Source organism: Podarcis muralis, chromosome 13 (assembly GCF_964188315.1).
Source record: "Podarcis muralis chromosome 13, rPodMur119.hap1.1, whole genome shotgun sequence".
NCBI lineage: Eukaryota > Metazoa > Chordata > Lepidosauria > Squamata > Lacertidae > Podarcis > Podarcis muralis.
In genome coordinates, this window is record NC_135667.1 from 22252241 (window position 1) to 22262563 (window position 10323).

A 10323-nucleotide genomic window follows, 5' to 3' on the forward strand; every position below is an offset into this window, starting at 1 on the left:
CATTAAAAACTTCCCTGATGATATGTTGTTGCTTGTCAGTTTCACTGCCTCCAGATTTCCCTATAGAGCTGTAGTTTAACTGCACAGGGAGTCCAAATGGAGAGGTCCAGCACACTGTCTGTTCCATCTGTACAGTACCAGTTTCAATTATTGAAACCTGAGTACAAGATGTTTGCAGTTGTACATACATAAAACATTCAGAATAATTCCTAAAAATCATTAATAGTTCTCCTCACCATAACCATGTAAAGAGTACGCCACTAAACAGGCCCCTGTGCCATGTGGTTGTCTGTACAGTCATACCTTGGATCCTGAACGCCTTGGTACTCGGACGTTTTGGCTCCTGAACACCGCAAACCCAGAAGTGAGTGTTCCGGTTTGCAAATGTTCTTTGGAACCTGAATGCCCAGCAGGGCTTCCGCAGCTTCCTGTAGTCAATCAGAAGCCGCACTTTGTTTTCTGAACATTTTGGAAGTCAAACGGACTTCTGAAATGGATTCCATTCGACTTCCAAAATACGACTGTATAGTTCTTTGTCCTAGGGTTTATCAAAGTTCACAGTTCCGGTAGATTAACTGGCCAAAATTGCAGGTTCCTTCTTCCTGGAGCTGTTCAAATTCTCTTTGGCTTTCCCTCACATTCTTGCCCCAAAGAAATCTCCCTAGCTGCCTGCATAGCATCATGAAGAAACAATGTTGGAAAAATTGTGATCATATCTTCTTTCTTACTAACACTGTAGGGTACCTCTCCAATTTTCTCCCCTTTGCTACCCCAGGGCAAATCTACATCTCCTGCCCCACACCACAAATCAAAATCCTGCCACCAGGCTTTGTCTGGAGGCACCTAATTTAGAAACCCATGGCAGAGCTCACTCAGATTGGTGGCTAGAAATCGCTTGATGCTTACTCCAATCATCTCTGAAGAGCTTCAATGGGCTAAACAAAAGCATATGACTTTCCCAGGGACTTTTGACATCCAAACCCATGGGTGATCTGGGCTGCTTTCCATAGCATTGGGAAGCACCCCCCACCACACAAAGCCATCTGGAAGTACCCAAAGGGCAACATCACTGGCACTTTTTACTTCACCAAAATCAGCAAGAGACTGCTCTCCTGGCGCATGCAGGCACATCTCTTGGAGGTTTGCCTATGTGTTTCCCCCCACTGAGGGAAAACTGCAGCATCAACTTGAACTGCTCAAAAAGTGTTGCTGGCACTCTCATCCAATAAAACTGAATGTTGGAAAATCCATGCCAGTCAAAAGGAAGTACATTTTTGGGGCCCTGAAGTTTGAACTGTTATGGAGGCTCCTTTGTTCAGATGCCTCAAACTTCTTCTTTTTCCAACTCCATTTGTGAAAAACAATATTAAGTTGATGATTACCTACTCCTGTAATTTTGAAAAGGACTGTAATTAATTCAACTACTTGGCAATGCTTCTTCCCGAGGAGTTTCAGTGGACAGAAGCAAAAGTAATAGCACAGTGTATGAAGGATAATATAAGTATTCAATTTAATAGTTAGTTGTAGGAGCAGGAAGTTTGGGGGGGAAAGCAAGGAACCACCTGTTTGAGTCTAAACACAATCTCTGCTTAGAGAGGAAATTTGTACTGAGGATGGTGACATTAGTAGTCTCGATATTGGTACTACTTCCTCACATGGCATGCAAGCCTCACATTAACTGCATGGTAAGAGCTCCACACAATCCAATTCACGAGTATCATCAGTTGGGAGGCAACATAATTGGTGGCATCACTTCTCAGACCTTCATAATCTCCAACTCGCTAACCTTCATTGAAGCACCTCCACCCGTGTTGTTTGAAGAGCTCGCGTAAGTCCTTGATATTGCTATTGTTGGTTGTTACAGTTTCTGTTTCCATTAAGGATGTGAATTACAGTCTTTCCCCAAGTCTGTCAAACAATTTTCATGTGAACTTAAATACTAATTTAATTATATTCAGAATGGAGGCAGATCAAGTTCCTCTGGTTTTGACAGTACTAGTGATGGCTGCCTTCACTTAAACATTTTAGAAACTACCATCAATGAAGCCAGAAATATTAATGGTCAGTGATAAGCGATCTTAATTTATATTTCTTACCACTTGCTCTGATTGATGTCATTTTCTTATAGAATTTCAAAATGTCTTTGTAAGAGAGCTGGGGTGTTTATATATTTGTATATAATAAGGAATGAGATGTCAAGGGAGATGCAACATTTTTACAAAACATGGAAGTTTCTCTAAATACAGAATACAATTCTAATTCTAGTGCAGTTATCACAACACTCTGAACATGTTCTTAAAATATGGATTTCACCTTCAACTGTTGGGGGTACTTCACCAAGAACTTATAAAGTGTTCTGTATTCTGAGGCATTCTTAAGAAAAGATCCAATAATGTCATAGAATAAGATATATATCAAGAATGGGAGTAGGTGTTCACATGCATCGAATACAGCCTTCTGAAAATGTCAAATCATATGGTTCATGATAACACATGGAACTTTATATTGGTAACTTATCAATAAACTATATCAAGTGCATTGTTGTAAAGGAGAATACAGTTGTCTAATATTTGTGCAGCCTACTTAGGGCTAAGAATTGCCTAAAGAAAGTTTGTACATAAATACTGTAAGGAAGTATAGGGAGTACAACATAGTCCACATTTTACAATGTGTGTGATATCCTAATATGCTGTACTTTTTTTTTTTTTAGGGTAGTGCCTAAGAATTACCAGCACATCCTGGCTTTGGCATTTGCTGTAAAGGAGATAAATGAAAACTCTCAGATTTTACCCAATACTTCCTTGGGCTTCCACATTTACGACAGTTACTTCAATGCAAAGAATACCTATCATGCCACAATGCAGCTTATGTCCTCAAAAGAAAAAGTAGTTCCCAACTACATATGTGACATCCAGAATAAATTAATAGCAATTGTTGGGGGGCTGGACCCTCTAATTTCTCATTATATTGCAACTGTATTGGATATCTACAAGATTCCACAGGTAGATTGTGTAGATGTCTCTATCTTTATGTGGAATGTGGGAGTTCATCCATTTAAATGCTTTTTTTCACCACACAGGCAAGATTGTGGGTTTGGAAACTGAAGTGGGTGAAGGCATGTAGGAAATATTTCCTTGTTTAGGAATGTCAAATGGAAGCTGAGATACAGATCATTATAAATGAGAGTGTTGGAAATATAACAGCACCTACAGAAGAAAGTAAATTGTCTAGTGATGGTGGGTAGGTGGAAGAAAGGAATATCAGCAATAATTACAGCCACAGCATATGACAGGCAGACCAATCCCCTGTAAGATGGCAGCCAGATGTATACTTTCTGAGAAAAGACAGAGGTTGATAAAGCATTGCCCCATTTGCCATACTGAACCAGCCTCCATTAAAACAATTCCTGTGCTTGTAATAAAAACTTATATACCAACAGTTTGAAGAAAGGGGCTTCTAGTTAGTTAGTTAGTTAGTTAGTTAGTTAGTTAGTTATTCATTCTTATTTCCTTTTTTTAGCTCATATATGGCCCTGCTCCAGTGATGAATGATAAAACCACAGGCCTTTCCTTCTACCAAATGTCTCCTAAAGATGCTCTTCAGCATGCAGGCATTCTGACTTTGCTTCTCCATTTCAAATGGACATGGATTGGGATCCTTACATCCAATGATGAATATGGAGAAAGATTTGTGCAGACAGTGTTTCCTGTATTCTCCAGAATGGGTATTTGTTTTGCCTTCATAGAAAGAAGCAACAAATTTACTATTGTCAGAGAAATGTATGATAAGCTGTATGAGGGAGCCAAAATAAATGATAGAATCATTGACAGCAAAGCCAATGTAGTGGTTGCTAATGGAGAATCCTATCTCATTGTGTATTTGAGGTGGCTACCATATGCCTCAGAAAGAGAATGTACAATAAATAAAGTGTGGATATTAACAGCTCAGATAGAGCTCACTTCAATGGTATTTCAAAGAACCTGGGATACAGACATAGTCCATGGTGTTCTATCCTTCTCTATTCACTCCAGTGATCTACCAGGATTCAAGACATTTATTGAAAGCAAAAGCCCTTCATTCACAACAGGAGATGGCTTTATCAGGGATTTCTGGCAGCAGGCCTTTGGTTGTGTATTCCAAAGTACAGATGGGGACAAGGTGGATGGAGACATTTGCACAGGAAAAGAGAAGTTGGAAAGCCTTCCTGGGACATTTTTTGAAATGAGCTTGACTGGCCACAGCTACAGCATCTACAATGCTGTTTATGCTGTGGCACATGCTTTACACTCCATGTCTTCATCTCGACTGAATCATCAATCAGTGGTTGAAGGAAGGTGGAGGAACCTTCAGAATCAGCAGGTGTTGCAGGTAATGGGATGAAGTTCCTCCTGTTGGATGGCAACATATCTCTCAGAATATATAACAATATGCTCCAATCATATCCTTCTTGTGGGCTTCCCATGGACATCTGGTTGGGCATTGTAAGAACCATACGCTGCAGTTGATAGGCTAGTAGGTATCTCTTTATTCTGTTTGGTAAAAGGTCTCCACAAACTCTTCCCATCCTCTCATTGGCATGTTCTTTCTCATGTTACTGTGAGCAGGCTCTGAGACTATAGAATTGTAGAGTTGGAAGGGATTACTAGGGTAATCTAGTCCAATCCTGTAATCTACTATAAGAGCTGTATACTGGACCAGGGAGGGTTTTTGACTTATCTTACAGGTCTTTCTTTTATTCTGTCTAATAAAAGGTCTCCCCAAACTAGGGTTGCCATATTTCAAAAGTTGAAAATCTGGACACAAAAATTGTTCAGCTTTTTTTGGCAAAGTTATTGAGCATTGGCAAAGTTGTTGAACATTTTAGCGACTTTCAGAATATTCCACCCGGACACAATTCTGAACCTAAGACCTACCTAAAACTCTGCTCATTCTCTCCTTTCCATCTTCTTTCTCTATATTAGTGTTAATATGTTCTGAGATTATAGAATTGTAGAGTTTGAAGGGGCCACTAGGGTAATCTATTTGCCCAACATGGGGCTAGGACTCCCAGCCCTGAGACTAGGAGTCTCATGCTCAACCGACTGGCCTGCTTCCCTCTTTTTCCACTGGTGAACTTAAAATATACACATTATAGTTTTGCTGCTATACATTTACTAATTCATGCTACCTCTGATTCATGCTGCCTATTGGCTCTCAGAAACTGCCACAACTACACTGTGAGTCCATTAAGAAGTGTGTGTATTTGCTGGTAAGAGGCTTTCAGATTCAGTAATGTTGTGTTTAGAAGAGACAAGTGTCATTTAGAAGAAGATGTTGTCCAGTAGGAGTAAGATAGAACCTTTGAAACTCTGCAACTGCAGCCAGAATCCAGTTTACTAAGGGCACCTCTGCTATGTTTTTTGACCAGTAATGTTCAATAAGTTTAGGAAATGCTAAATTAATTGTATATGGTGAAAAAGACGATGGATTTAGAAAATACATTTGATACCTAATTTAAAGTGCACTCTTTAACCTTTAAAACACTAAATGACTTTTAATCAAGAGTGACTGGCCCAAAGTGCAAAGTGAGGCAACTGCCTCAGGTGGCAGGATCCATTGGGGCAGCAGATCCTGATGTTGGTATTTCTTTCCCCTTTGCTCCTAATGCATATCTTCTCTCACCCGTTCTTTCCTGGAGCCATTTTGGGGCCCTGCGATTCAGAATGGGATGTACATGGGTTGCTTCCACCCGGGGAAGATGTTTGTATGACTTGCTGTAAAAGATTCCACAGAAATACAGCTTCTCCTAAGCTCCTTTTCTTTTTCAACTCAGCTCCATCACTTTCTGAAAATTGTCTCCTTTAACAACAGTGCTGGAGACAAGATCTCCTTTGACCAGAATGGGGAGTTAGTGACTGGATTTGATATTATAAACTGGATTATTTCCTCAAACCAATCCTTTCATAGAGTGAAAGTTGGGAGAATGGATCCCCAGGGTTCTCCGGACCAAGTGTTCACCATCAACAAGGATGCCATCACATGGCACAATTGGTTTAACCAGGTAGGATTCAGTTGGGAACTGCTTGGCAAACCATTCAGTTTCATCGAATGAACAATGTTCAGCCCATGACAAATACTGAGTTTTGATTAGAAATGATAAAACTTATGTAGAAATTAAGACTCAAAAAACTTCTGCACTGTTTGCTTTGCTGTTGAATATATTAAATGTGGTGAAAAGAATAAACATATGTTTGTGCTAGTTGGATTACACACACAATGCCACAACAGGCAACAAGATGTCTATGAGAAGACTGAAAGCAGGACTTGAGAGCAGCAGTGTTCTGTCCATTTGCAATTTGTAGTGATTGGTATAATAATAATAATAATAATAATAATAATAATAATAATAATAATAATATAATTTATTTATACCCCACCCATCTGGCTGGGTTTCCCCAGCCATTCTGGGTGGCTCCCAACAGAATATTGAAAACATAATAAAAGATTGAGCATTAAAAACTTCCCTTAACAGAGCTGCTTTCAGATTTTTTCTAAAAGTCATATAGTTTTTTATTTCCTTGTCATTAGATGATAGGGCATTCCACAAGGTGGGCACCACTACTGAGAAGGCCCTCTGCCTGGTTCAGACAATTGTTGCTTCCAACAGTCATGGTAAAAATTAGCTAGTGGCCCTTGGTAGACTTATTCTCCATGAATTGTCTAATCCTCTTTTCTAAGCTAAAAATCCCCAAATATTGTAATCTTTCCCCGTAGGTTTTCTTTCCTTTCAATTTGTTTCTAAATGTTTAATTTTTTTTAATTTTAATAGTGTACTAAGATAAAGGGCTTGTTAAGGATGATGATAACAATGATGTAGTTGCTCCAGCACTTTGATGACTTTGCTTATTCTTCTCTGAACCCTTTTCAGTTCATCAATATTCTTTTTGAGGTGCAGCATCTAGAACTCTTCTGAACATTCCAGCTGTGGTCTCACATTAAATTTGTGACTGAACATGAAAGAGACATTCGGATCAATGTGTGTACCTCACTGAAGATATTGATCAAGTGTGCAGCAGCTGTGAAAAGCCAAATTCTAAATTAGGGAACATTAGGAAGGGGGGTGGGGAAAAAACTTGGCAATATCTTGTTGACAGAATTAAAACCTATGGTGTCACCACACTTGGAATACCTTGCACAGCCCTGGATATTTCACATCTCAGAAGGATGCCAGATAAAGTTATGGATGAGTGGTCCCAGTTTGGTTTCAGTTATACATGAATATCATCTTAAGAACTTGAGACTTCTTTTCAAGATAATCATTCTACTCTTTCACTTACAAATTAGGTCCAGCCTCTTTCTGTGTGTTCTGAGAGTTGCTATCCCGGTTCCAGCAAGAAAGTGAAGGAGGGAAAACCGTTTTGCTGCTATGATTGCATCCCATGTCCAGAAGGAAAGTTTTCAGACCAAAAGGGTAAGAAATAGAGTGAATGAAGCTGGGGAAAGTTTGGTCATGATCAAGGAAACACATCAAAATTATAGCACCACAATGCAGAAGCAAAAGTGAATGTCTCAGATGCAGAAGATTTGGTCCAAATGATATACATGCTAACTTCAATGTGTTCCAAACACTGCTTGTTCATCAGGGGATTATTTTAAAAGGTGTAAAAATTCATATGAGTTGCATCCAATTGGTGTTCATCTGCACACATACATTCAATTCTTGTGGTGTCCAAAAACAAGTAAAGATGATATTATATTATGAGATGGGATAAAAACCCTTTTCTTGCATACTACTCTGTTATTTTACATATATATATATAAAATCTTTTGTATACCACTATGGAAATAGAAATGGAAAAATAGTATCTAAACTTCACAAATGAGCAAAGAAATTGCCCAGGCAGGCACATTATGTGAGCAGCAAAATAACCAGAGTGAACAATGGTGATGGGATAAAATCAGGCCAAATCTTTATTGAAAGAAGTACGTATGTCAAGGGTTGGCATGGCATTTTGTCCAAGGATCAGTTTGTCATTCCACAAGTCCCATGAGCCCTTGCTGCAGATGGAATGGATCCACTGGGTTTAGATCGCTCCAAATCTTTACAACAGGAGTCGGCTACTGTTGAACCATGACATGGTGCAAGGCAAGCAAGCAAAGTCTCACTGGGGAACCAGGATGCAGATTCCAACCAGGCACTTACCGAACCCACGCTTGGGTTTGCCATGGTCAATCATCTCCTCAGGCACCTTATGGGGGCATCCATACTATGTTGATCCTGCCCAATGCCATTTCCGCCCTCATACAAACAATATTATTCTGCCTAACCAGGGAAATCCATGATTTTACTGAGGCAAAGGTGAAAAAAACAACAACCCAACCATGTGCCAATCAGGTTGAGAGAAATCCTTTCCAGCCCTCTCAAAGCAAAATGGCTGTGACCTCCAAGAGAAAAAGCCTTATACAGGCTTTCCCCTCCTCTCTGCAGCAAGGGCTCATGGGCCAGATTTTTCCCATCAGTCCACCACCCAGAGATGATACTGAACAAAACCTTGCCCAGTATTTTGCTGCAATCTGTGGGCCACAGTGCTGCTGGGCAAAGGTGTCCCATGCTTAATAGGCATGGAATGGGGCTTGTAAACATAAAATGTCTCTAATCTTAGCTCACTACCTTGCAGATTCAACTAATGGTGCAGATGTGCATTCACAGAGCTCTAAAATACATGAGACCATAACATTTCCAGAAAGGTAGATGGCAATCCACATAATCAACTCCTCACCTTCCATATTTTGAGAAGACTGACACAAAAGGAATATCCTAATATGAATGGATTGTTTTAGATGTAAAAGAGAAAACATGCTTGTGAAATCTCTGGAATCAATTCGAAATGAAGCCCATGTCTTTTCTTTTTCAGACATGAATGCCTGTTCTACATGCACTGCAAAAACATATCCAAGCAAAACCAGGGATTTCTGTATTCCCAAGTTCATTTCCTTTTTATCGTATAAAGAACCACTGGGCATCAGTTTAGCCTTTTTTGCTCTTTTCTTTTGTCTGATCACAGTCTTGGTGCTAGGAATATTTCTGAAGCACCACAACACTCCCATTGTCAAGGCCAACAACCGGAACCTTGCCTATACTCTCCTTATCTCAATCCTGCTCTGCTTCCTTTCTGCATTGCTATTCATTGGACATCCTAAGCAGATGTTGTGTCTCCTCCGACAAACCACTTTTGGCATGATCTTCTCTGTGGCTGTTTCTTGTGTGTTGGCAAAAACCACTACTGTGGTTCTTGCTTTTATGGCCACCAAACCAGGTTCCAGGATGAGGAAGTGGGTGGGGAGAAGACTTGCCAGTGCCATTGTTCTTTCCTGCTCCCTTATTCAAGCAGGCATTTGTACCGTATGGTTGGTCACCTCTCCCCCATTCCCAGATGTTGACATGCACTCAGTTGCTGAAGAAATTATATTCGAATGCAATGAGGGGTCCATGACTATGTTTTACTGTGTTTTGGGTTATATCAGTTTCCTGGCCATAATCAGCTTTGTTGTGGCGTTCTTTGCCAGGAAATTGCCCAATAGTTTCAATGAAGCCAAATTTATTACTTTCAGCATGTTGGTATTTTGCAGTGTTTGGCTCTCCTTTATTCCATCCTACCTGAGTTCAAAGGGGAAATATATGGTAGCTGTGGAAATCTTTTCTATCTTAGCCTCCAGTGCTGGGCTCCTAGGTTGTATCTTTCTCCCCAAATGTTATATCATTGTGCTGAGGTCTGAACTGAACAACAGGGAACAACTAATAAGAAGGAAGGTCTGAATAATCTCACTGTCTTTGTGTTTTGCTATTATCTGCAACCCAGGGAATCTTGTGTATGAATTATCATTCAGAGTATTACTGTATTGCTAGAGAAAGGCTCCTCTGAGTTAACATATGCCTTTATGTTTCATACATCCCTGGTGGGGAGGATGGGTTCAATAATGGGATTTAAAACACAACCCCCATTCCTCCCAAAAAAATTCCCCATAATCTATCCTATTCACAGATTCAAGCAAAAGTACATTTTGGCATTGAGGGACATATTGATTTTAGGGAGGTATGAATTGCTTAATCAAATATCTTTCAGTGCATTTGTTGGCAAGTGCTCCTTCAGCTCTTAAACGTACTCCCAGGTTTTTACAAAGAATATCAAGCTAGACCAGCTTTCCCAAACATCCAGCTGTTTTTGGACTACAATTCCCATCATCCCTGACCAATGTGATGTTCTCTGCAATGTCAGCCCCCACCCCAATCTGCTTCGCACGTCAGCATGCCTGATACATATTCATTTGTTCCAAAAATCTACT

At 40.0% G+C, this 10323-nt stretch overlaps 1 protein-coding gene across 1 annotated transcript; it reads left to right on the plus strand.

Annotated features, from left to right (window-relative positions):
• Positions 1-1682: 1682 nt before the first annotated feature.
• Positions 1683-9796, plus strand: LOC114583186 (vomeronasal type-2 receptor 26-like). Its single transcript, XM_077918156.1, has 6 exons — positions 1683-1828; positions 2711-3002; positions 3520-3966; positions 5813-6040; positions 7324-7450; positions 8895-9796. Exons 1-6 carry the CDS (start codon positions 1683-1685, stop codon positions 9794-9796), a joined length of 2142 nt encoding a protein of 713 aa, XP_077774282.1.
• Positions 9797-10323: the final 527 nt, after the last annotated feature.

Bases quoted from the DNA above. Each gene is read 5' to 3' on its own strand.
- LOC114583186 (XM_077918156.1), top strand. From the start codon at position 1,683: ATGGTAAGAGCTCCACACAATCCAATTCACGAGTATCATCAGTTGGGA. The intron at 1,829-2,710 runs GTAAGTCCTTGA...TTTTTTTTTTAG, and splicing joins GTGTTGTTTGAAGAGCTCGC to GGTAGTGCCTAAGAATTACC. The intron at 3,967-5,812 runs GTATTTCAAAGA...TTTTCAACTCAG, and splicing joins AGATAGAGCTCACTTCAATG to CTCCATCACTTTCTGAAAAT.